The sequence below is a fragment of the Aethalodelphis obliquidens genome, unplaced genomic scaffold (genome assembly GCF_003676395.1).
Source record: "Aethalodelphis obliquidens isolate GAN/ISIS:26980383/991018 unplaced genomic scaffold, ASM367639v1 scaffold83, whole genome shotgun sequence".
NCBI classification, from domain to species: domain Eukaryota; kingdom Metazoa; phylum Chordata; class Mammalia; order Artiodactyla; family Delphinidae; genus Aethalodelphis; species Aethalodelphis obliquidens.
In genome coordinates this window covers 4393187-4420380 of record NW_020838027.1, presented here as the reverse complement: position 1 = coordinate 4420380, position 27194 = coordinate 4393187, and the positions used below count along the sequence as shown (strand labels likewise).

At 41.7% G+C, this 27194-nt stretch overlaps 1 protein-coding gene across 1 annotated transcript; it reads left to right on the top strand.

The window, feature by feature from the left end:
• Nucleotides 1–1018: 1018 nt before the first annotated feature.
• Nucleotides 1019–27139, top strand: AKAP3 (A-kinase anchoring protein 3). Its single transcript, XM_027093364.1, has 5 exons — nucleotides 1019–1122; nucleotides 4171–4278; nucleotides 6614–6709; nucleotides 16261–18576; nucleotides 25464–27139. The coding sequence occupies exons 3-5, from the start codon at nucleotides 6614–6616 to the stop codon at nucleotides 25617–25619; spliced, it is 2568 nt and encodes an 855-aa protein (XP_026949165.1). The 5' UTR covers nucleotides 1019–1122; nucleotides 4171–4278; the 3' UTR covers nucleotides 25620–27139.
• Nucleotides 27140–27194: the final 55 nt, after the last annotated feature.

The following is a 27194-nucleotide window of genomic DNA, read 5'->3' as shown; positions in this document are numbered from 1 at the left end:
CTACATCTGTCTAACAGGGAAGAGAACACTTGTCCTGTTTCCTCAGAATGCTACCGGAAGGATCAAGTGACATGGACGTGAAGGCGCTTTGTCCGCTGCAAAGCGCTGTATGAGTGTACGTGTGTTCTGTTCACATCGCACACAAGTGTCAAAATCACAGAATGTTAGAGCTGGAGGGGATCTTAAGAGATCAGCAAACTCAATTTCTTTATTTTAAAGATGAAGAAACTGAAACAATATAAAAGATTATCAGTAGATAAATAACCTTGTTGAAGGAAGCTTGTAAACCAGTAAGTCGTTTTTGAATTCATTAACAATTGTAATCTTTATCCTGTAGCGGTGTTCAGAGAGTCATTAAGAGTACCTAAGGTAACATTCCAAAGAGAGTGTACTGCTAATAAAGTCTCCTCAAGCCTAGAAATGGCCAACCAAACGCTCTTGGTCTGATCAATCTCAGTATGGTTCCTCAGGTCGAGAATTGCAGAGGATGGATTAGTGCTACTGCATCTGACCATCTAAGATTTATTATCACCCAGAGATGGTCAGTTTAGGCAAAATATCTCAGAATTTTTTTTTTATATAAAAGTTAAGATGCTTATAGTCAAGAAGAGTCCAGGCTGGACCCCACAAAATGAAGTGATTCCATGGGCTTTGCATAAAAAAATTTAGTAGACCCTCAATTCCTTAATTTCTTATTCTCTGCACCCATCTGGATTTGTTCATGTGTAATACTTTCTTTGTTCTTTTAAATGGAATCCATTGGCATAACTTCCGCCTCCCATATCCCCTACCAAAATTAGACACTTAAATGAGAAAATTAATCTGGAGAAAGCAAGGCCAGTCCTTCCAAACTAAGCATCCGAGCCTTGGAATGTATCTTCACCCCTCCCCTTGGCCTTTGATCACTCAGTTTCTGGCAGCCTCAGCACTGTTGCCATGGAGACAGTGATATCACCAGTTGTGATTCTGATGTCACTCTCCATTCCCAACAAGGGGGAGGTACACGGAAGGCTGAGGGGAGGAAACAAGATCTTGAGCTGAGCACGAACATCCCAGCAACTTCATTGACTTTAAAAGTATATTCTGGAGTCTTCTGTGGTTCACTATTCCAGCTCTACAGAGGTAGGAAATCCCACTGGACTGAGAAAACAGCCCATTTTCTGATCCTCTGTGGTTAAAAGGGAGAATTCAGTGATAAGTGCTGGGCTAACTTTTAATGTTCAACCTCGCCTCCCTCTTTGCCCGGTCAATTTTAGTTTCACATCAGAATCTTCTGGAAATAAATGAGCCTCTCCCTCAGTACCATAATAGCTGAATGTACCATCTTTGCTGTTGAAGTTTTAATTTTGTTACAGATTGATCAGATCTCCTTGGCCATACTTTTGGGTACATGAGGGTGTCTTACTGTCTGCTTTCCAATTTCATGATGTGACTGGAAGCTTGACTGTGTGCTGACTTTTCCTATTCATGTGTGGCTGTTCCAAGAGTTGTTGTTTTTGTTTTTGTTGTTGTTATTGTCGTTCCCAGTGCTCTAATAGCAAAGTCAGACTGGTATAGCTCAGAGCCCCAATTCTCATCCACTTCCATCCTCTCACTGTTAGTTCTGACTCGGTGGCTAGACAACAGAGAACTGGGGGAAGGCACGATATATGTAGCTCTGTGGAGAAAATGTCTGTACTAACAGGGCAATGGAGGAAGAGGTTATTACTAAGGGAAAGTGAAACTATAGGAGAACCACAGGAAAGCTGAACAGTGAGTGGTACCACTGAGAAAAAGATACACACACACACACACACACACTTTTCTAATCCTCATTTAAACAAAATCGCATGAAACTGATTTCATCAACAACCAAATTTATTGAGTGTCTACTATACGCCAGGCACTTAGAGAAAGGGAGTGAGAGAGAAAAAGAGAATGGATGTAATAGAATATATTCTTCCTTTTTTAAACTAGTAATAAAAACTAGTCGAGGGGTGGGCTGGGAAAAAAAAACAAAACAAAACTAGTCGAATAAATTTCAAAACTTGATCAGATATGTATCAACCCTGCAAAAGCTTCATTTATGCTGCCTGTAAATTTGAGTTTTTCTGTGAGCTTAGGAACCTTGAGTAAACAAGAGCTCATCCTTATGATGAATACAGGAAACATGTCTCGAGAGGGAGCTGTGGTCTGGGATACAGCACCATAACCAAGCCCCTGTATTGTTGTGCACTCCTGATTCATGACAGGCACTCCTCAGTTATCTCTGAGGTAATAATCACATTGGCATTTTTAAGGAACATTTTAGGTCAGTCCTTCCATTGTCCACAGGGTCCCTCTATTGGCCATAGAAAAAATTCTTCGCTTCCGGAATGTTAACCTGCAGAGCTGTAAATATTTCAATGAATATATCCATTGTGGTTTTTTTTAAATTTATTTATTTATGTATTTTTGGCTGTGTTGGGTCCTCGTTGCTGCGCACGGGCTTTCTCTAGTTGCGGCGAGCGGGGGCTACTCTTTGTTGCAGTGCACGGGCTTCTCATTGGGGTGGCTTCTTGTTGCAGAGCACAGGCTCTTCAGTAGTTGTGGCACGCGGGCTCAGTAGTTGCGGCTTGCGGGCTCTAGAGCACAGGCTCAGTAGTTGTGGCGCACGGGCTTAGTTGCTCCGCCGCATGTGGGATCTTCCCAGACCAGAGATCGAACCCGTGTCCCCTGCATTGGCAGGCGGATTCTTAACCACTGCGCCACCAGGGAAGCCTTATCCATTGGTTTTAATATTCCCTTTATGGGCCTCAATTTCCTAATTTTTAAAATGAGTATGTTACAATAAATGGTTCCTAAGGTCCATTTATCTTCACATTGTATATAGTTAGCCTTCTTTCCTCATCAAATTTAATAGATAACACAAAGCATCCTTTGCGTCTTTTATTTTCCACCCTAACTCCAGGATATTATTCACCAACTTTGAGGTTAAGAAATGGATGAATCCACTCCTTGGCTCCATTAGTCTCTAGACTCTGCTCTCTTTTCCATTTCGTTATGAGACAGGTATACAGATTCAGGAGTCTGAATATCACTATCATCCAAAGGTATTTGAGTACCTCTTTATATACACTATTATCCAGGACAATTTAGGGAATTTAAAGTCTAAAACAAACTTCATGGATGCAGACCAACATACAGAAGCTATAGAAAATAGAATAAAAACCTCAGGACATATGTGAGTGGAAGTGTTTGCTGACTCTATATAACTAGCAGGTGTGAAAGAAGTACAAGAGTGCTTTTGGCATATCGATTTATTTGTTTTATTGGGATAGGAGGTCTATTAGTAAATCATTGGATAAATATTTACACCTTCGATAAGTCCCTGGGGTGAACATATCCCCCAAAAGAGTCAAGCTTCATGCAGGTCTTAACCAGCCTAGCACATTTGAGCAAGTCATTTCTTTTTTTCTCAGATTCTCCACCTTAAGAAAGAAAAATTGAGCCATCTAGAATTAGAAATAGGCTGTATTCGTATAGTCATTCTTTCAGCAGGCAATTAGAAGGAAAATAATTGATCTGGAAGCTGGTTTTGAAGTTAATTATGAATTCCCTTTGTAACATGAGGATGTATATTTCTCCCGAGTCCTCAAAGGAGTGCCTACAAAGTGTTTTGATTTTTTGTTTTATCTTTTTGGCTGCTGCCATGCAGCATGCGGGATCCTTAGTTTCCCAACCAGGGCTCTAACCTGCGCCCCCTGCAGTGGAAATGCTGGAAGCGCGGAGTCTTAACCACTGAACTGCCAGGGAAGTCCAAAAGTGTTTTGAGATTCACGAACTCAGGGCACTTCTTCTCCATTCTAGCTACTTATCTTCTGACTTCCTATTTAAGCCAGGTTTGAGATTAGGCTAAAAACTTTCAGCGCCCTCGTTGTTAAATTAGTCTGTCTACCAATGATTTGAAGGTGGAGAATAACAGTAGTCATTTCAGAAATTATTGGCCAGATGATGAAACCTCTGTTGTCACGTAGGAACCATCAGACTGCACCAAGAATGAGACCTGGAATTTGAATGTGAATGTCATTTTGTGCTCATCACTTAGGTACCCCATGTGAAAAATCATAGGTCAAAATCATTATTTGGTAATAAGAGCAATAAAGTTCATATGTAAAATCAGCCATTTTTATTTGTGTCTTTCCACTGCAGGTTCCTTATATTTCATGGCAGGAGGAGTGGATAAACTTAGGAATAGTGAAGACAACAAGAAATTAATCCAGAGCTTTCCTCATAGCTCAGAACCTGTCCTCAGTAAGAGTAAGTGATCACACAACTTCCTTCCTTTCTGTACTTCATTTCCATCCTTGCTTTTTAATTGTGCTATATAATCTAAGGTCAGTAGATCCTATTGATTTTGTCATTTTCTATTAGAAGTAACTCATTAAGATGAAATGTAAACGGGAGATTAAAAGACCTGCACTGTCAACAGTCCAGGACAGCCTGTTTCCAAGTCTTCTGATTCTTTGGCCAAAGAACAGTGCCCTCCCTTCCTTATGCATGGTAATGGTTCAAGGGTTCGAATATATACACAAAATAGTGAGCTGCTGAGAAACAATACAGGGTTTAACTTCATTGACATTAAAAGCTTCCTTGTTAGGGTTTTTAAAAAAATTAAAATAAGGTACCAAGAAGGTTAGGAAATCTCAGAGAAAATTTTTAAAGAAAAGAATAATTATCTTTCCGGAGCTTGCAAGTCTACTGCGGAGAGGATCTCTCCATATAAGCCCAGGCCCAGGGGTTCTCAATTCTAGATGTACATTAGAATCACCCAGAGAGCTTTTAAGAAATTCAGTGCCTACATTGCCACAGCCTAAAACCACTGAAATAAGATTCTATGGGGATTGGTCTCTCAGATACAGTATTTTTAAACAGTTGATCCTAAGTTTCAGTATTTTTAAACAGGGCGATTCTAAGGTCTAATCAGGGTGGAAAACCCATTGCTTATTCAAGGAATCTACTGTATTGCAGTGTTAGGAAGAGAAAAGAAAGCAGTTTCCCCAGCTCAGTAATCTAAGTTAGTGGGGTGTGAAAACAGGAACGCATTCTTTTGGGAGCAAAGAACAGGTGGCTCTTGAAAGATCTTATATTTTCTTTTTAGTAATTACCCATAATGTTACGTATAACAAAAAGAATAAATCCACTTACAATTAAGTTTAAATCATGTGTAATCTGTGTTTGAGTTGTGTTGGTTTCATCTGTGGGGGAGATGTATAGCCCACCACGATCTAAAGTCCTTTAAAGCAAATATTTCCAATTAACCAGATATTCAACCGCTAATAATGCTCCATTTATTTCAAGCAATTATTTTTACAACACAATTTCATTGTTAAAAAAATTAGGGTAAGCTTTTGGACTTTATTATAACAGAATTTTAAACCAGTATATTTGTTGGAATTAAAATATAAATATATATGCCTGTTTCACAAAGATGTTTGTGAGGCATTGGGGAGGAAAAATTGGCCATCTTATCCCATGTTGCTTATTAAGAAGTATAGCTCTAAGCAACATTTATAACACAAGAAGGGAAACTTCAGTGTGGAAGCCTGGTAATGGCATTCTGTCATGGAAAAAGAGGGCAGAGAGAAGCTGCCCATACTTGTAGATGATCAGTGGGCAAATATGACAACTAGTCCTGTTTCCAAGAACTAGCAAAGATGTGGTGCTGCAGAAAGTGGATGAGACTAAGGCCAAAGGCCAAGGAGTAAGTGGATTAGGGACCATGATGCTCACTTGTGAGATGAGGCAGTGAGAGCAGCGAGTATAAGCAATTCTTCCAAGAAAAATGACTACAAATGAGAGAAGAGAGAAATAGTAGCTAGAGGAGGCTCGGGAGGGAAGAACACATGTACAATAAATTTCAGCTTTCTGGAAGACCAGGTAGATGGCGGTGCCATTACAGAGGTTAGGGAACAGAGCAAAGAGTCGGGAAGCTTATGAAAAAATCAACGTCAGCGAAAGGACATCACTGCCTCCAGGGCCCTTTGGATGGTGCATATGACGTCTCCCTTCTCCTGGCATTCAGATACTTGGTGGAACCTTGGAGAATGAGAATTCCTCGAGGACCCCTGGCTAATTGGAAGAGGGATTAAGGAAGCCCTTAATCTTAAGGAAGAGATACTAGACTTGCTGCTAATATAAGTAAGTTAGTGCTCTAGGAATTAATTACAGTGAAGCCTACATTACTGTAAAAAGTTGGTGGAGGCAAGAACAGAGAGGGACAAGTAAATTAATTCTACTCTGATCACATTGAGCTTTGAGCCTGTACTGAAAATCCAAGATCTGGAAGGTCTGTCAAGCCAGGACACAGAGAGCAGGACACGTCTGCTTAGGTTCATTCATGAGCAAATCTATATCAAGCACCTCTAGAATACACCAGCCTCTGGCCTCTGCACTAGAGATACATATGCTTAAGAAATCTTCCTGCAGTTGGGAGCTGAGGATGAAAAGGTCCAGAGTTAAGTGGGTGTGGAGTAGCTCTTGGGACAGGTCTCTGTGGAGACCTGTTTTCCACATCTCAGCCTTTTACCTTATTTCTCCTTCCGTATAACTAGCCCTTTTGATGACCCATTCTCATTTTTTTTTCTTCTTGCAGATGTCGGATAGGGTTGACTGGTTACAAAGCCAAACTGGAGTTTGCAAAGTTGATGTCTATTCCCCCGGAGATGACCTACCCCAGGACTGGAAAATGGTAAGTGTGAGCCGCCTCATAAATACTGAGTCAGGAATCTGTGCCATTAAGAGTAGCTTTATTCTCTCCACCACCACCTCTTATTCTTGAAGATGAAGTTATTGGGGGAAAAATGAACTCCTTTAGAACAAGTGATATTGTCATTCTGCCTACATCATTCAACTTAGTATCAGGCACCGTAAGTCAGAGTCCTGTCAGAAGATGGAAACCGCACCAGTAACTGAATATTAAAAACCTGTTCAGTGAAAAGTATTTAACTAAGTTAACTACTAAAAGCTGTGAAAGAAGACTCAAAGAGTTCCAGAAGCAGCAAACGCAGAAGGCAGCTACTACCCCTAGGCTGGAAGAGTAAACAAGGAAGAAACTAAGGCTCACGAAAGCTCCCTCGCCCTCAACCAAGGCTGCTTCAGATCTCCTTGGAGAGAGTGAGCTGCAACAGGACAGCCACCTGCATCCCAGTGGTGCTGAAGACACTTGCCAGAGGGTACAGGGGGGACAGAAGGGAAACGCCTCCCACCTGTGATGACCACATAGTGCCCCTCCAGTGCCCTATGTCAACAAAGCCAGCTGCCAAAGGAGAAGTGTTTAGAGAGTCCAGTTCCAGAGTCACAAAGCAAGACAAAAAAGGGTGGACCTGGAGTTGAGAGACAACGATGAATAACTGGCACAGACACTGTGCTGAGTTTTAGGGTCAGAGATAGATAGAAAAATAAATTAGAATTCTCTCCCTTTACGGATCTCACAATCTAATGGAATCCCCATGGTAATCCTCATCCTTAGTACTAACATTTGTCACACATCTACTTGCATGTAATGTTACATGGTCCATATTCTGTTTGTCCACAGTCTATTTGGTCTGCCTTATATAGCCTAAGAAAGAAAACACTAACAAATCTACATTAAGACATTCGGACATACAGATACTAGATATCCAATTAATGTAGAATGAGTGCTAACCAAAACTGCTTCCACTAGATCTTTTGTTTACTTCTGCCCTTTTCTTTAGAAAAACAACAAAAAAATGAGTTTCAATATTAAATTAACAAAAATTTCTCAATTTTTCAATAAGTGAGAAGCACTCTAGCGGATGTAGTAAAGAATTAAAGTTTCTGTCCTCGTAGACCATATCATTCATTTGGGAAAATAAAAAATACGCATGTGCTCTAAATAACTAGTAGACACCAATTATAAGAAGTTCGTGGTAGTTTGCCAAATGGATTTTCTGGACAGCAATTGCTCTGGGTGTTTACAGAACAGATCATTTAGAAGTGGGAGATAGGGAACATTTTATAAAGTATGTTTAATTGAGTTAGAGGTGAAGAATAGGACGGGAGGTGTATGTGTTGACTTAACACTAAGCTACTGAAGCAGAAGACGGCTGAGGAGAGAAAATTAAACCCCTTAACCCTTTTCATATTCTCCTTCAGGGCCATGAAAATTTTCCCTGTTCTTAATTAAGAAAGACTCAGAAATAATGGGGCATCCACCTTCCCCAACTGTTCAAGATGCTAGTCTATAAGAAAGTTAAAGGATGCAAGAGGGCAAAAGGTTTGGAGGAGATGGGTGTTTGATTGTCAACTCCATCAACAGAAAAAGAAACAGGGTTAGTCTTTCCGCCAGTCACTCTGACTTCATCAGCTACTTCTGCAAAATTCTTCTGGATTGAGTGGAGTCATGCACATAGGGTGCACACATTTTAGTTTAAAAAACGTAAATAGAGACAATTGAAAAGCTAAAGCCCACCAAGCTAACACAGCTCTTCAGACTCCATCACGAAGCTCGCTGCTGTGCTAGAGGGTTGTTTTTCCTTAATGTTCTGTGAAAAGGATTGAAAAGTAAAATCTACGTCTGCATTATAATAAGACTGTACATGTTACAGCCTAATTTTGGAAGCAGGCCTATTTGCAAATAGTGTGCCCATCTGTAAAAGTAGGTAACATTAAGGAATAATTTTCAAAAGGCAAAATCGAGACTCTTAATTAGATACAAAAATGAATGCATGGTAAAGATTTTTTCAACTAATTAATGAGGAAATTGGTGAGACGTGTTACAGCCAGGGCAAAGGAGAATTTTTTTAAAAGGTATACTTACAGATCAGGAATGTTGAAACGAATGTGCAAATCAAGGCAAAACTGGCCTCTTCCACAGCTAAACCTCCACTGGACAGAAGTTACATGTTTGTAGACACGTTGAATTATTTTGCATTGCTATCAATTATCTGCAGCCTACAGAGTTGCAAAGTAGCTCACACAGAATCAGAATCAGGTTATGTGGACGGCTATATGCAATGCTCAGTCTACAGACTATGGACTATAGATAGTGCATAGTTTTCTATTGAAGCACAAATGTTTTTCCTACACTTACCTCCATTTTTATTGAAAAAATCTCAAAATAAGATAAATTTTGATCACAAAATAAGGCTAGTCTCGTCAGATTTGGTCTGATTATTTATATACTTGTAGCAACCAGATAAGCCTTAAGTTTGCTTTACTGGAACTTTTTATAAGGAGTCACAGATTGGCCTTTAACAGGATCTTTTATTTTATTTTAGTTTTGCCTGCGCCGGGTCTTAGTTGCAGCACGCAGGATCTTCACTGCGGTGCACAGGCTTCTCTCTAGTTGCAGCATGCGGCTCCAGAGCCATGGGCTCTATAGTTTACGGCAGGTGGGCTCAGCAGTTGTGGTGCGAGAGCTTAGTTGCCCCGTGGCATGTGGGATCTTAGTTCCCCAACCAGGGATCGAACCCACGTCCCCTGCATTGGAAGGTGGATTCTTAACCACTGGACCACCAGGGAAGTTCCAAATTGGCTTTTAAAGGCCTCCATTGTTTGCTGTCCTGAGAGCAGGGAGTCAAAACTAAGAAACTCTCTCCACCAGGTTTCACCTGCAGTCCCTAGAAAAATAGGAATGCATTCTGTTGGATTCCTGTGAAACTATTGTTCCTAAATAGAGTCTCAGCCACTTACATTAATCATAATTTTTAACCTAAGTACTTTCCAATCTATTTCACAAAGAAACCTGGGAGAGAGCAGGTTTACAATGGTGAACTGTCACATAGCAGCTGAAGTGCAGACTAACAGAGCTTATGGACCAGACAGGACGACTCTCTACAGACATACACATCCCTTATACAATCTAAGTGGCAAAAACAAACACATTCATTAACAGACCCAAAGATTTAACCTCTCTATAGTAATAAAAATAGAAAGCAAAAGCATATAAATTATGCTTAGCTATTAGTGTTTCACTGTTCTATCTTACTTAGAAATGATCTAAGTATCCAGTGAATATCCATTAATTAGCTCAATTTAATACCAGTCCAGTGTTTTAAGTTACATAAAGATGTTGGAACTTTATCATCAAGCTGACATACTATAAAACATAATAACTGTTGAAACAAAGTTGGTCAGGATAAATATTCAATTTGATTAAACACATTTATATTTTTCATGATCTTAAACATTAAGTACAAGTAATACTAGCTGATTGGATCTGCATAACCTGTATAAGTTTATGAAGAGCACATCAACATAAAATAAAAACGCATACTTAATGTTATACCTAACTCTGGTAAATCAGAAAAGATGTAGCTGTTTTTATTAAACCAAAGTTATTAAACTAATCTTATTTACCAAAAATTTACCCAACTATGTGAACTTAGACTCCTAAAATATTTCTGAGTTAGGCTCTATAAGAATACTTTTTCCAGTCAGAATAGAGATTCTTTTGCTCAAGAAACGTTATAATATTAACTTGTTAATACCATGTGGAGGTAGGAAGACATTATTACTTACACTTAATGCTTTTCTGAATGGCAGACACATAATGATTCAAACACTGATAAACAGCTTAGAGCCTCAATTCTAAACTTTCATCCAGTAGATTCAAATGTCCAGTTTTTTTTTTTTTTTTGCGGTACACAGGCCTCTCACCGTCACGGCCCCTCCTGTTGCAGAGCACAGGCTCCGGACGCGCAGGCTCAGCGGCCATGGCTCACGGGCCCAGCCGCTCCGCAGCACATGGGATCCTCCCGGACCGGGGCACGAACCCGTGTTCCCTGCATCGGCAGGCGGACGCTCAACCACTGTGCCACCAGGGAAGCCCAAATGTCCGGTTTTTAACCAAAAAAAATTCACAAGCCATACAAAGAAACAGGAAAGTATGGCCCATTCAAAGGAAAGAAAGAAATCAACAGAATCTGTCTCTGAAGAAGACCCAGTGGCAGATCTACTAGACAAGGACTTTAAAACGACTGTCCTAAAGATGCTCAAAGAACCAAGGGAAAGATGTGGAGAAAATCAAGAAAATGATGTATGAACAAAGTGGAAATATCCATAAAGAGATAGAAAACCTAAAGATAAACTAAAAGAAATTCTGGAGCTGAAAAGTACAATAACTGAAATGAAAATATCACTAGAGGGATTCAAAGGCAGATTTAAGCAGGCAGAAGAAAGAATGAGCAAAATTGAAGATAGGACAATGGAAATGATCAAGTCTAAGGAACAGAAAGAAAAAAAGGATTGAAGAAAAGAAACAGAGCCAAAGGGCTCTGTGGGACACCATCAAGAGAACAAACATGCAGCATGGGAGTCCCAGTAGGAGAAGACAGAAAAAAAGGGACAGAGAGAATATTTGGAGAAATAATGGCTGGAAACTTCCCAAATCTAATGAAAGATGTGAATATAAACATCCAGAAGTTCAGTGACCTCCCAATAGGATGAAATCAAAAGACCCACACTGGGGTACATCATAATCACAATTTCAAAAGGCAAAGACAGGGCTTCCCTGGTGGCACAGTGGTTGAGAGTCCGCCTGCCGATGCAGGGGACACGGGTTCGTGCCCCGGTCCGGGAAGATCCCACATGCCGCGGAGCAGCTGGGCCCGTGAGCTGTGGCCGCTGAGCCTGCGCGTCCGGAGCCTGTGCTCTGCAACGGGAGGGGCCACAACAGTGAGAGGCCCGCGTACCACAAAAAAAAAAAAAAAAAAGGCAAAGACAAATGGAATATGGGTAGAAGTGATGTTTGTCACTTCCAGGCCTGGACAACAAAAGTTTCTCATTCAATCCTCCACAGTCTCTGGTGTTTCCCATACACTGGCTCAAAGGAAAGATTCTGAGTCCCTAAGGGAGGGTGAAACCATGCAAAAGCAGAGCCTGAGTCCCTGAGTCACTGCAAAGAAGGCTGCTCATCAAATGCCCTCTCTAAATGACGTTACACACAGACACTATATACATATTGAATTGTTTTATTATAGTTTATGATACACATCATTCATCTCCCCTAAATCACCTCCGCAAAGTGGGCTATCAGGTTGGTCCCCCTGGTGAATAGTTTGTACACTGGAACCCACTGAGTTTTCCATTTCTTGGAAGTCTTTGCTCTGACTCCACCACCTTTTCTCTGTCCCTTTCTCAGACATGCATACAGGCAGCTCTCTTTCCTACAGCTTCTTCTTAAAACTAAATTTTGTCCTTTTAGAAGTTCACCCTCGTTACTGACCTTTGGTTCAGAAAAATAATTTTTTAAAAGATTCATATGGAAACTCAGTAGTCTCTTCACACCTCCCACCCAGGCTGATGGGAATGAATTGCAGGACACACCCCTAGCCATGCTCTCTTCCAGCACTTCTGTTTTCACCCAGAGCACTACTTCCCATACACGTAGGCAAGTTATATTCCCTAGTACTCCACAGTTGGTTAACCGTGTTTCACCACATTACCCTACGATCAAGCGTCTTGACTTCTCCTCCTCTTCTCTTACCCTTCTGAAGTCTAATCTTCACTTGACATGTTTAAGGAGTACTACCTGTCTGATACATTCCATTTCAAGGGTACAGATTATTTTGCGCACATTATCTCATTTAATCTTACAATCATATGAGGAAATTATTTAAAAATAATAGTAACTACCATATCCAGCAATTCCACTTCCTGGTATATATCTAAAGGAAACAAAGTCACCATCTCGAAGAGATATCTGCACCTCTGTGTTCATTGCAGCATTATTAACAACAGCCAAGACATGGACAACAACCCAAGTGTCCATTGACGGGCAATGAATAAAGAAAATGTGGTTCATATATACAGTGGAATATGAGAAGAAGGAAACCTTGCCATTTGTGACAATAGCTGCTATGTGAAATAAGTAAGACAGAGAAAGACAAATACCATATGATCTCACTTATATGTGGGCTCTAAAAAAAAAAAAGGACACATAAACTCATAGGTGCAGAGAACAGATTGGTGATTGCCAGAGGTGGGTGGGCAAAATGGGTGAAGGAGGTCAAAGGGTACAAATTTCCAGTTATAAAATAAATAAATCCTGGGGGTATAATGTACAGCATGGTGACTATGGTTAATAATACTGTAGTATGTATTTTGTATCTTTGAAAGTTGCTAAAAGAGTAGATCTTAAAAGAGCTCAGCACAAGAAAAAAATTTTTGAACTATGTGTGGTGATGGTGGACGTTTGACTTGTTGTGAGATGATCATCTCACAATACGTATACAGATATCGAATGATTACAGGTGTTGTACACCTGAAACTCATGTAATGTTATATGTCAACTATATGTCAATGGAAAAAAAAAACTTTTAGTCATGTGTCAAAGGTAAACATAGAAACCCCAAACTCACCTGTCCGGAGGTTAAAGAACCCTTCTCCTTCCAACTAGGCACAAAATTCCAAACTGATTTGAGCTTAAGGCAGGCAAAAAATACTAGCAAAATAGATTTTCTGTTGTCTGTCACCAACAGAGAATAGATCTCTATAAACCATTAATCCATTAAAGAAATCACCAAATGGTGATACAATAAAACCACATTCTCAAGCATTGCTGCCACTGGTGATTATTGGCCATGGAAGAACCAAAATGAAAACCAAAACCAAAATTCGTAGAGAGGAAAATTAAAACTAAAAAACAGAACGTCTGCAAAGTTCTGTTGCCCTTTGGATTCACCTCTGGGGGCCTAAGGAAAGACGCACCTGGTACACCATCCTCATGATGACGTTTACCTCTGTTAGGCAAAGCTGCTGGACATCTGGCAGAGACTTCCAAAACTGTTAAAAGATCATTTTCAGAGAAAGGTGAAATAATGACTCTCCTATGAATATAAAAATAAATCGTGAAAGATTTTATTTAACTCATTAATGAGGAGCTGGTGCAGTTCAAAGGAGAATCAAAGGAAAGAGACATATATAGATCAGGAATATTGAAGTGAATGTGCAAACGGAAGCAAAACTGACCTTTTCCACAGTGGGAGAGACAGTAAGTAATTCTTCCCTGGTCAGAATTAACATGTGTGTAGACAAGAATTATATTGCATTGCTATCAGTTATCTACAGTTTACAGAGTTATCAAATAGCTCTGAGAGAATCAGAATCAGAAAATGTGGAAAGGTATGCTATAGATTATGCATAGTTTTCTACTAGAGCACAAATTTCCTTATAGTAGCTATTATTCAAATTAGCAGAACCATTTAGGAGGACTCTGAACCAAGCTCGGTAGCCCACAAGCAACTTAAACCAGCCTGTAGAGGTCCAGCTGCTTTTCTCTTCTTCCCAAGTCATCCAAACATAACAGAATACTGTAGGGGTGGAGAGTGCCAATTTTAGAGTCCAAACTAGATTTGAATCCTAGCCCCCATCGTGTAGTAGCTGTGAGATGTTAGTCAGTATTTAACTTCTCTAAGCCTCTTTTCCACCTGTGAAACTGGTAGAGGGATACCCACCTTACAGGGTATGTATGAGAATTAAATAAAATAACACGCATAGAGCACTAAGCACAGTGCCTGGTAGTAGACCTAAGTATTGAACAAATAGTAGCCAGCAATTCTATGATACTTGGTAGTTAAAATAGCAAATTATGCTTTAAAGATGGGCAGTACCTGTGGTCATCGCCAGATAGATATAACTCGTTATTACAACGATCCCTTACATTTGATGGTAAGTAGGATACTTTTACATACATTCTTACCTTAGCCTATGTTCAAGTGAAGATTGTAGATTACAGTAGGTGAACATATAAATATGTCCATGTGCTTATCACAGCTAATGTCCACCGAAGAATCTGCATTCACTCAAAACTAATAAATTGTCCACAGATACTAAGTCCTCAATTACAAATCAGATTTTTAACTTAAGTCACGTCAAAGAGTCCACTGGAAGCCATTGAACATATCAGATTGTGCTTGTGTAGCCCAGTAAAGCGATGAATTGGGCACAACTGTCCTTGACTTTTCTAATTTTTTGAAAACTATGCTGGAATAAAGAGACCTAAACAAAACAGATCAACCATAAAAAAATAACAATTAGTAGCAATACATGAAATCTCTGATTCAGCTCAAATGCTACCTCTGTAGCTGCTGACAGTCAGATCTTTTTTTATATATAAATTTATTTATTTAATTTATTTTTTGGGCTGCGTTGGGTCTTCGTTGCTGCGCACGGGCTTTCTCTAGTTGCAGCAAGTGGGGCCACTCTTGGTTGCGGTGCACGGGCTTCTCATTGCGGTGGCTGCTCTCTCTTTTTTTAAAGTATTTTAAAAATTTATTTATTTATTTATTTATTTTTGGATGCGTTGCATCTTCATTGCTGTGTGCGGGATTTCTCTAGTTGCAGCAAGTGGGGCCACTTTTCATTGCGGTGCCCGGGCTTCTCATTGCAGTGGCTTCTCTTGTTGCGGAGCACGGGCTCTAGGCGCACGGGCTTCAGTAGTTGTGGCACGCGGGCTCAGTAGTTGTGGCACGCGGGCTCTAGAGCTCAGGCTCAGTAGCTGTGGCACACGGGCTTAGTTGCTCCACGGCATGTGGGATCTTCCCAGACCAGGGCTCGAACCCATGTCCCCTGCGTTGGCAGGCGGATTCTTAACCACTGCACCACCAGGGAAGCCTGTAGTGGCTATCTTGTTGCGGAGCATGGGCTCTAAGTGCGTGGGCCTCAGTAGTTGTGGCACACGGGCTCAGTCGTTGTGGCTCACGGGCTCGAGAGCGCAGGCTCTGGAGTTGTGGCGCACGGGCTTTGTTGCTTCTCGGCATGTGGGATCTTCCTGGACCAGGGATCAAATCCATGTCCCCTGCTTTGGCAGGTGGATCCTTAACCACTGAGCCACTGGGGGAGCCCTGACAGTCATATCTTAAGGACAGTTGTTTTTGGAGTCAGTATAGTGCAGTGGCCAAGAGCATGGGCCCTGGAGTCACTGCCTGGGTTGGAATTCCTCCTCCGTCAATGATTATAGCTGTATAACCTGAGGTAAGAAACTGACTTAAATCTCTCAGTTCTTCAATTTCCTCTTCTGTAAAATGTGGGTAATAAGAGAGCTAGCATTTAAGTTTACTGCCAGAATAATATTAAATGAGATAACAGGCCTAAAATACTTGCAGCAGTGCCTGATACCTAGTAAGCACTCAATAAATGTCAGTTACATCTATGGGGCTGACGGAGCAGTTAAGACTTGAGAGAGGCGACCATTTTTGTAACTGCTCTTTGAGGTTGTCCTGAATATCCCATATCTTTGCGTTGTTGTAGTTGGATGAATCCTTGTCTGTTTTTCAGGAAGACTCACATGATCCCATCAGGGTGCTCAGCTGGCTCCGCAGAGACCTGGAGAAAAGCACAGCAGAGTTCCAAGATGTTAGATTCAAGCCTGGAGAAGCATCATTAGGTGGGGAAATGGTCCACTCAGGAGACCCACACAAAAGTTTCTGTGTGGACTATTATAACACCACCAGCAAGGGCAGTCCAGGGAGATTGCATTTTGAGATGAGTCACAGAGAGAACCCTTGTCAGGGCCCCAGTGCCCACGCTGGTAACAGGAGCTCAGTAGACGAAGTTTCCTTCTACGCCAATCGCCTCACAAATCTCGTCATAGCCATGGCCCGCAAGGAGATCAACGAGAGGATTGACGGCTCTGAGAGCAAATGCATCCATCAGTCAGTGTACGTGGGGGATAAGCCCGCACCCAAAAAAAGCCTGAGCAAGGTGGCATCAGAGCTGGTGAACGAGACTGTCTCTGCCTGTTCCAGAAACTCCACCTCGGATAAGGCTCCTGGCTCCTCTGACAGAGCCTCAGGAACATCACAGAGCCCCGTGAATTTAAAATACAAAAGTGCTTTGAAGATCAAGGACAGCACCAAGGAAAGCAGGGGTCCAGACGACAAGCCTTCTTCTAAGAAGTCTTTCTTCTATAAGGAAGTGTTTGAATCTTGTAACGCAAGTGATGCCACAGAGGGCAGAAGGTCCTTACCCGCAGAGGGAGAGATGTTGAGAGAGCAGGAAAAGCCCAATGACTTCACAGCTTCTGTCAGTCAAGGGATCATCACCTATGCTAACAGTGTGGTGTCTGATATGATGGTCTCCATCATGAAGACACTGAAGATCCAAGTGAAGGACACGACCATTGCCACCATCCTGCTAAAGAAGGTCCTGATCAAGCACGCGGAAGAGGTGGTCTCAGATCTCATCGACTCCTTCATGAAGAACCTCCACGACGTCACAGGGGCCCTCATGACTGATACGGACTTTGTCTCGGCCGTGAAAAGAAGTCTCTTCGTTCATGGAAGCCAGAAGGCCACAGATATCATGGATGCCATGCTGAGTAAACTCTACTCAGTGATATTTGCCAAGAAACCTCCTGAGACTGTCAGGGAAACCAAGGACAAGTCTGAGAGTTATTCCCTCATGTCCGTGAAAGGAACGAGTGACCCTAAAAACCGAAACGTCAGCTTTGCATCCATGAAATCTGAAGGTAAATTGAGGGAAAAAATAGGCTCTCCTGCACCCAAACCCGAGAAGGAGAAGACTTGTGTTGAAACTCTGGGGGAGCACATCATCCAAGAGGGCCTGTCCCTGTGGCATAAAAACCAGCAGAAAGAAGGAAAATCCCCAGACCTCCAGTGTGCACCGCTTGCAGCTTCCAACAAACAGCATAAACCTGCGCCAGACTCTCCCTCGGGAGTTCCTCTCGATCCTAGCAACCTCAGTCCCTCTACGCATCACCCAGAGAAACTGGAGAATTTTATGCATGACTCTGAGTCCTGGGCCAGGGACCTGATCGTATCCGCCTTACTTCTGATTCAGTACCACCTGGCCCAGGGGGGAAGCATGGATGCACAGAGTCTCCTTAAAGCTGCTGGTGGCACCAACTTGCAGGCCAACAGCAAGTCCCCTGCAGTTTCTGATGAGTCCGGCCTTAGGTCTCCTCATATGGGGGTTGACCAAGAAGCAGCAGAAAAGAAGGATCTAATGAGCGTTTTCTTCAACTTCATCCGGAACTTACTCGGTGAGACCATTTTCAAGAGCGACCGTAGCTCTGAACCCAAGCCGACTAAGGAAGAAGACAGTCCCCAGTGTGAAAGACCTGTAAGTCCTTCTCCCATCAAACTAAATGAAGGCGATGAGGCTGGAGGTACTTTTGCTGGGCTGACCAAGAAGGTTGCTAACCAGCTAGATGACCACATGAACAAGCAAATGGTAGAACATCTGATGGACTCAGTGATGAAGTTGTGTCTCATTATTGCCAAGTCCTGTGACTCTCCATTGGCAGAAGTAGAAAGTAATAAGTCTGGGGACACCAACAGGCCAACTTCATCCTCCCCAGATAGTCTACATGAGTGTTTGCCGACCAAGGGCACAGGGGCAGCAGAGATCCTCCTGAAGAATGCTTATGAAGCTATCTACAACGAATTGAGAGGCATATCAGCACCGCTCCCCGAAGGGTCTGCAGCACCCAAAGTGATTGTCAGCAGTCACAACCTAGCCGATACGGTTCAGAACAAGCAACTCCAAGCCGTTCTTCAATGGGTGGCCGCCTCTGAGCTCAATGTCCCCGTGTTGTACTTTGCTGGTTATGATGAAGGAATCCAGGAGAAGGTAAGGAAGTAGAATCGGGAATTTGGGAAGATTTTTTAGGGGTTAATTAGGGTTTTAAGTTCTTTTTTTCTTTCTGAATGGAAAGAGAGCCACGAGAAGGGTAGAATGGGGACAGTAAAAATTTGAAGCTCATGCCTCATGGTAGAGATAATGGGTAAATTAAAATTCAATTTTGCCCACTAGGAGGCGTATCAAAGGGTAAAAGGGAGATAAATCATTTTTTTTCCTCTTTTTTTTTCTGCGTATATTGATGGGAGTGCACAAATAAGGAACCTGCAAGAGACTTGGTGAAAGAATCAGATTAAGGTCTGGGCTCAGGTTGAATTCTGCATGACAGCTTTGCCCAAAGAACGAGAAGGAGCTGCTGGGAAGCATCCCATCCTGGGGATGTGCTGCTGGGCCGGGGAGGCGGGGGGGTGAAGGGTGGACTGATGGCCTTTTCAAGCCTGTCATTCCTCTCTTAGCTGGTGGTCTAGGAAGTGTTGGGGATTTGAAGGGATTCAATAAATAACATCCCTCTTCCCCTCACCGTGGGTTCTGAGTCAGTTGAGAAGTAAGACCAAAGAATAAGGCAGATGGAAAATCAGCTTATTACTGTTCTTACTGGTAAAGGTAAGTGTGCCTTCTAACTCCTTTCTTCTCCCAGGTTAGGCCTTGGAACTGCTCACTGAAGGGAAATTTGGGGTCCAGAAAGCTTTTGTTTATGTAGTTGCCGTTTCATGCTAGTGTGGGAGAATTAAGAGAGGCCATCTCCACAGCACGCACGCACACACACACACACTCAGGATTTTTTATTATTTTCCCTCAATTGAGAAAAGTAGAACAATGGCATTTTAAGTAGTAGAAGGTGGCACGAGAGGCTGGGATTATTTATAAAAAGCATTCATCTTCTTAGAAACCAGAGGATGTGGAGAAAGAGGCTTTCTCTGTTTAATATGGGGTATTAGTAACCCTCGTAACTGGGTTACTTGGTTTATCTGATGACCGGGAAGACACAGAACTGTGTAGCATACAGAATAGGCCACACTCAGCCTAAGCGAGAAACTGTGTCATCTGTAGACTTGCTACTCGTGCGGTCTGTGGACCGACAGCATTGGCATCGCCTGGGAGCTCAGTACAAGTGCAGAATCTCAGGCTCCACTCCTGACCTACTGAATCAGAGTCTTCACTTTAGCAAAATCCCCAGGTGATTTGTGTGCATATGTTCCACTTGGGCTAAAGGACAGAACGTGGAGATCCAACCTTAGGTTTATCCCTAAGAGTCCTCGGCAAGTTCTGTCTCTTTACAGTTTTTCCAATCTGTACAACAGACAAGTGTTTTGGCACGTAGTAATTAGCGGATGGGCCTGTATTCACAAAAGCTGTAGACTGATGCAAAAAATCTAAAAAGCCTAGCTTTCACGTGTACAGTGTGAAACGGGCTTTGTTCTGACACCATCTTTTAAGTCATCCCCATCATACATAACACATTCTGATTTTAGGTTATTTTGAATTAGAATGTCTGTGATAGAATTCTCTAAAATGGGGACAGTAGACTTGCAGGCCTCCTTGTTCTACACACACGCACATCTTTGCCCAAAGTAAAGACTGTCATCTCTTTCCTTGAAGAGCGGAAGGGTTGAGCAGCAGCATGTCCAACTTCAACTGAGTGGATTTGCTCTGAGCGTCAGTATATGTTTAAGAACAGCTGGACGAAGTATACATCAAAGAAACTACCTAAAAATGAGTCACAATTTGTTTTTGGAAAGAGATTTAATTAACATATGCAAACATTTTCATGCGATGCAGGTGATTGAACCTGGTAACACTGGGATGCCCATGAGCCCAATTCCTTTAAACAAATTTGCATCCATTTTTGAATAAGTATATGTGCATAGTTCAAAATCCAAAGGCACAAAAAAAGATGCACACTTAAAATTAAGGGCTTTTTCTCATCTTTATCTCCCATCCCATTGCCCTCCCTGGAGAAAACCATTCTGATCAATTTCTTGTTTATCCTTCCAGAAATGCCTATGCATGTACAAGTTAATACTTTTACATACTTATCTTTCTTTAAGTCACAAATGGTAGTCTTTTATCTATGTGTATATATTCTCTTCTGCAACATATAGAGTTGCCACATTCTTTTCTAATGGCTGCATATTTACTGTATGCAGGTGCTGTATGTAACCACTCTTCTATGGATGGACATTTCAGTTACCAGTATTTTGCTGCTATAAGCAATGCTGTATGCACAGATTCAAATGTATCTGAACATGTGCTTGTAGATTGGATATGTATTCCCCAATGCCTTTTATAGAGCTTGCACCAACAATATGACAGTGTCTACTTGCCACAGTTTAACCAACAGTCCATTCCAGACTTTTGACCTTTGCCAAGTGTCGCCTTACTTTTCACATATCTTATTAGGAACGAGGGTGAATACCATTTCATATGTTTAAGAGCCATTTTTCAGTCCTTTTTCATGGATGAATTACTTGTTCATGCCCTCTGCCCATTTTTCTGTTGGGTTGTTGGTCTTTTTTTCTTTATCTCTGAGAGGTTTTTTATATACAAGGAAATTAGCCTTTGTGATATTTTTATCATTTGACTTTTGATTGGTGTTTTTTGTTGTTTTTGCCATACAGAATTTTGAAAATGTTTATGTAGTCAAATATGACAGTTTATCTTTTATTTTTCCTAGATTTTGTGTCGTATTTTGGAAAACATTCTCTACCACAAAATATTAACAAGACTTCCCCATGTTTTTCTTCTAGTATCTTTATGATTTTTTAAAAAAATGTTTAAAACTTTGATCCATGTTGAATTTGTTTTCACATAAGGTGTGATGTAGGGATGCAATCTCTTATTTTTTTTTCCAGATAGCTGTCTTTTTTTTTTTTAACATCTTTATTGGAGTATAATTGCTTCACAATGTTGTATTAGTTTCTGCTGTATAACAAAGTGAATTAGCTATACATATATGTATATCCCCATATCCCCTCCCTCTTGCGTCTCCCTCCCACTCTCCCTATCCCATCCCTCTAGGTGGTCACAAAGCACCAAACTGATCTCCCCGTGCGATGCAGCTGCTTCCCACTAGCTCAGATAGCTATCTTTGTTTTTTTTTCAAAGCCTTCTATTCCATTGAATCATTTGTCTATTCTTACTAGTTTAATACTATTTTCATAGCATATTGATTTAATTACTGTAATTCTATAATATGGTTTAATATCTGATAAGGACTAGAGACTCCTTATTTCTCTGTCTCAGAAATTTTCTAGGCGCTATTTCTGTTTCACCCCCAGCTGCAGGCAACCATCAACCTGCTTTCTAGCATTACAGATTTGCCTCTCCGACATTTTACATAATGGAGTCATAAACTGTGCAGCCTTTTACATCTGCCTCTGTACACCTAGCATAACGTTTTTGAGGTGTATCCATACTGCAGTATATGTCAGTAGTTCATTTCTTTTATTGCTGAATATTTTCTATGTTTTCTCTACCCACTCACCAGTTAACAGACATTTGGGTTGTTCCCACTAGTTGGCTATTATGAATAACGCTTCTGCACACGTTCACATGCACATCTCTGTGTGGACATAACGTTTTCATTTCTCTTGGGTGACAAGGAGTGTAACTGCTGCATCTTACGGTAAGTGTACTTTCTTAAGAAGCTGTCAAACTGTTTTCCAAAGTGGCTGTACCATTTTACGTTCCTACCAGCAATTTTTTGTTGATTTCAGTTTCTCATTATTCTTTTTTTTTTTAAATTATAGCTGTTATAGTGGTTTCTGAGTGTGGATTTAATTTGACATACATACATTAAAATGACTAAAGATGTTGAACATCTTTTTTATGTGTTCATTAGCCATTCATATATATTCTTTGATGAGTTGTCTGTGTAAATCTTTTGCCTATATTTTGACTGGGTTGCAAGAATATAAAGTTACAAGAATTCTTTATGTATTCTGGATACAAGTCCTTTGTCAGATATGTATGATTTGCAAATATTTTCTCTCAGTATGTATCTTGTCTTTTTACTTAATGGAGTGCTTCAAAAAGCAAAAGTTTTTAATGATGACATCTAATTTATCACTTTTTGCTTTCATTGCTTGTGCTTTTGATGTCATATCTGATAAATCTTTGCTTAACTCAGTGGTTCTCAACTGGAGGCAGTTTTGCCCCCAAGGGACATTTGGTAGTGCCTGGAGACGTATTTTCTTGTCACAACTGGGAAGGGGCAGTCTAGTGGGGAGAGGCCAGGGATGCTATAAACATCCTACAGTGCACAGAACAGCCCCTCAGCAAAGAATTACCTGGTCATAAGGTCAGTAGAGCCAGATTGCGAAACCCTGACCTAATAACCAGGGTCATGAAGATTCTCTTGTTTCTTTTCTTCTAAATAATAATTTCAGCTCTAATATTTAGGTCTGTGACCCATTTTGAGCTCATTTTCATGTATAATATGAGGTAGGTGTCTAGATTCTAGATTCACACTTCTGCGTGTGGGTATGCTGTTGTCTTCAGCACCTTTGTCGAAAAGACAAATGGACATCTGGCCCTTTTGAATTCTTCCCCCTTTATACCAACAGAATCACCACAAATGTTGAGGTTCAAGCTCTCTTTTGATTGGTGTTTTCATGGTACGTCTTTTGCCGTAATTTTACTTTTAACTTACCTATATCACAAAATGGTACAGCCACTTTGGAAAAGAGTTTGACAGTTCCTTAAGAAAGTATACTTACCATAAGGTGGTTCACGTTACCATTTTCCATAGGCAACGTAAGTAGGGTCATTTTTTTAAATCTATTCTGACAGCAGTTGGTGTGTTTAGACCATTTACAGTTAGCCTAATTATTGATATGCTTGGATTTAGGCCTATTATTTTAATGTTAGTTATGTTTATTCTCTCTGCTTTTCCTGTTTTTCCTTTTGTTGCCTTCTTTTGGATTATTTAAACAGTTTTTAGTTGTCCATTTTAATCTATCGTGTTTTCGTCTGCATCTCTTTGTGTAGTTTTTTAGTGGTTTCTCTGGGGATCACAATAACATACCTAACTTTTCAGAGTCTAACTAGAGTCAATAGTTACCACTTAAATTGGAATGTAGAAATCTTCCTACCATATAGGTCCCTTTACTCTTCTGCCTTAGGTTGCAGTTATTTTATGTATTTAGTTGCAAAAATCCTTAGGCAATGTTATTTTTGCTTTCAACCGTAAAGCACGTTTTAAAGAATGGAGGCGAATCGTTTATCGTTTATCCTGAGATTTTGACACTCTCTTTTGTTCTTTGTTCACTCCTTATGTTCCCAGTTTCCTTCTGATACCATTTTCCTTTTGCCCGAACAACAAGAGTGCATTTTCTGGCAATGAATTCTCTTAATTTAATACGAATTTTTCTTTATTTGACCTTCATTCCTGAAGTATATGTTTGCTGGACATAGAATTCTGGTTTGATAGTTCTTTTCTTTTAGTGCTTAAAAAGTGCTGTTTCACCTCCTCTGTCCTCTATGGTTTCTGACGAGAAACCTGCTGTCGTTCGAATTGTTCCCTTTCACAAAATGTGCCATTTTTCTCTGACGGCTTTTAGATTTTTTTTTTCTTTTTCTTCAGTTTTCAGCAATTTGATTGCAGCGGGTCTTGAAGTGAATTTCTTTGGGTTCATGTTGTTTCAGCTTCACTACGCTTCTTGAATGTGTCAGTTATGTCTGTTGGCAAATAGGGGAAGCTTTCACTAAGTATGTTTTCTGTACTCCCCTCTTTCTCCTCTCCTTCTGGGATTCTAATGACATAGATGTAAAACCTTTTGGAATTGTTTATTTTCTCAGTCTTTTTGAAAGAGGTTGAATCAGTCTCTTACCCTGTTCAGTGCGACACATTTCTATTGCTCTTTCTTCAAGTTGACTGGGTTTCCTCTCTCATCTCCGTCCATTTAGTTTTCATTTGGGATTTTGTATTATTGTTTAGTTCCAAAATTTCCATTTGGGTCTTCTTTATATCTCCTCTTTGCGGAGACTCTGTCTTTCCATTTGTTTCAGGAGTATCCTCATTATTGGGTTGGCCAAAAAGTTCATTTGGGTGTAGCCGAAGATGTGATGGGAAACCCCGAACGAACTTTTTGGCCAACGCAATACTTCAGTCTGCACGGAATTTCCCCCGAAACAGTTCCTGATTTTTGGCCTGTTCATTTGCCCTTTGACTTTCTCACGCAGTCAGGTGCGGAATGCACAAAATATAAACTTTGATTCCTTTGTTGCTGCGAGGATTCCGGGTGGGATAGCAATGGACTGTGCTCACATTAGAATACTTGCTTTGGCTCATGGTTTCTCATTTTAAGCTTGGGAAGAGACCTGGGTATGAGTATTACCTCCGCTAATTTCTAGCATTGTATTACTGACAGTCTTCACCTCTCCGGGCAGCGTTTTCGTGGGGGTTGAATGGATCTTTGAGTCACCTTCCTGCTCTAACATCCCAGTGTTGTCTGGTCTATGGGGCAGGGAAAGCAGCACCCACATTTGTCCTATGTCTCTTTCTCTCCTGCCCTTGTCAGTCTTGGGACAATGATGGAGCCCGTTTTATGATGCTACAGTGAACTTGAGAACTTTAGAATCCTGAGAAGGCAAGAAGACCATTGACCAAACACCCACTGGGAGCAGGAGGTTTTTAGTCTTAGTGGGAAATCACATTTTCCGTATCACGGACAGGGGGATGTTACTTAAATTAAGGGCGATGTAACCACCTTTCTTCTGTCAGACAGGCCAGCGAGCGGCCCGGTTACGGACATCTCCTCAGCGTCCCCCTCGAGGCCCCCCCGCCGCAGGGGCTCTTTTGCCCTCGCCTCGGCAGCCCTTCCCCGCCCTCGGTGGGATGCTCGGCCGCTCACCACTGCTTTCCTTCCCTCCCTCAGCTACTTCAGCTCTCGGCAGCCGCCATGGAAAAAGGGCGCAGCGTAGGTGAGGTTCTGCAGTCGGTGCTGCGCTATGAGAAGGAACGACAGCTGCACGAGGCGGCGGGCAACGTCACGCGGCTGCAGCTGCTGGACTGGCTGATGGTGAACCTGTGATGGGGCCGCTGCCCTCCCCTCTTCCCGCGCTGGGCCCGGCCCTCGTCCCCTCCCTGCCTTCTCACCTCCGCAGCCCCCGCCTCCGTATCATCACAGAGCCCCAGCGTCACCTTCATACCACTCACATCCAAGACACGTCATCTTGTGCTAGTCCCTGGATTTCGCATTTTCCTGTCCATGTGAGCAAGGACAAAAAAAAAAAAAAAAAAAAAAAAAAAATGGCTTCGGGTATTTTGTTTCCTTGGCATCCAATGGGACGGTAAGGTGAAGCAATCTCAGCAAGGAAGAAAGAACCCGATGGCTAATAGCAGAAGAAAACTACTGCCGGCCTGAGAGACCCCAGCAGACGCCGTTTGGCCTGTTGTCTCTGGATCCCCCCGTCAGTGCCTTGCGGCTCCCCTGCGTTCAAGTGGTCCCTAAAAATAAGCCACAATTCATCAAGCGTCATTTCAGCCCTTTATAACCTTGTAAGTATTTTTCAGTATCCAATCTAAATCCTCCTAATTAGGCTACCAGGACTTGGCTCCTTGTCCTGTCTCCGCAGCACAACTGTCCACCTCAGCTCTATCCGTGGTTGCAGACAGTCGGTGACAAAAAAGGTCCAGAACACCTGAGTTCTGTTGCCAGTTCTGAACCTTTCTGGCTGTAGGACCTGGGACGAGTCACCTCTTCTGACACTGCTCTGACTTAATGTCCATGTCACCCCACTTTAGAAGCATTTTCTGAAGTTTACATTCTCCAGCTATTTTTTATTCTCCATCCTTCCTTTTAGACACTTCCTCCTCCTCTGGTTTCTAGTTTCCCTATTTTTCTACGTCTCTCAGGGGCTCTACTCGACTTTGTCAACCGCTTACATGTTTGTCTTTCCCAGGACTTTCTCGTGACCCTCTGCTACTCTCTACCATCTTCCCTAGGTGATCTCATCCAAACCCATAGCTTCAATTACCTGGTGTCTCCCTTCATGGACAGTTACACACTGATTAAAATGAAAACTACGAAGCCATGTACGATGTTTATGATGTTATGATCTTGAGTGCCTTGTACACAGTTATCTGTACTATAATTACAACCATATACAGACTGAGTTCGTGTAGGTAAAGACTAGAAGGGCAGGTGGTGGGTGAGTGGATACATCCTGTAGTTTGCTCGTCTTCCGTCCTTCGGGAGAGCTGTTGTGTCCTACTCCACGTGGTCCTGGAGAAGCATCAGTCATGGCACTGCCACCACACCACACCACACTGTGGGCTTGTGACCCAGGCTGGCCAATCAGAGGACCCCAATATCTCAGACACGGTGATGAGTTCAAGTCCGACCAATCACCTCTGAGACTTTCCCACCAGCAGGAAGACTGCATCTTCTGACTGGCCGAGAGTGGTCACCTTAACTTCTGGGCAGAGCTTGTCTTCAGAGTGAAGTTAACCATAAAAAGAAGCAAGACTAATGCGGGAGAGGGAGTCTGAGCTCCATGATCTTGTCTGAACTCCTAGATCTTGCTGTATCTACACTTAGCCCTCCTGATTCCCCAGTCACATAAACCGATAAATGTCCTTTAAACTAGTTGGAACTCAGCTTCTG

Coding starts and splice junctions, on each gene's coding strand:
- AKAP3 (XM_027093364.1), top strand. CDS start 6,614: ATGTCGGATAGGGTTGACTGGTTACAAAGCCAAACTGGAGTTTGCAAA. Junction 6,710..16,260: donor TACCCCAGGACTGGAAAATG/GTAAGTGTGAGC, acceptor TCTGTTTTTCAG/GAAGACTCACATGATCCCAT. Junction 18,577..25,463: donor ATGAAGGAATCCAGGAGAAG/GTAAGGAAGTAG, acceptor TCCCTCCCTCAG/CTACTTCAGCTCTCGGCAGC.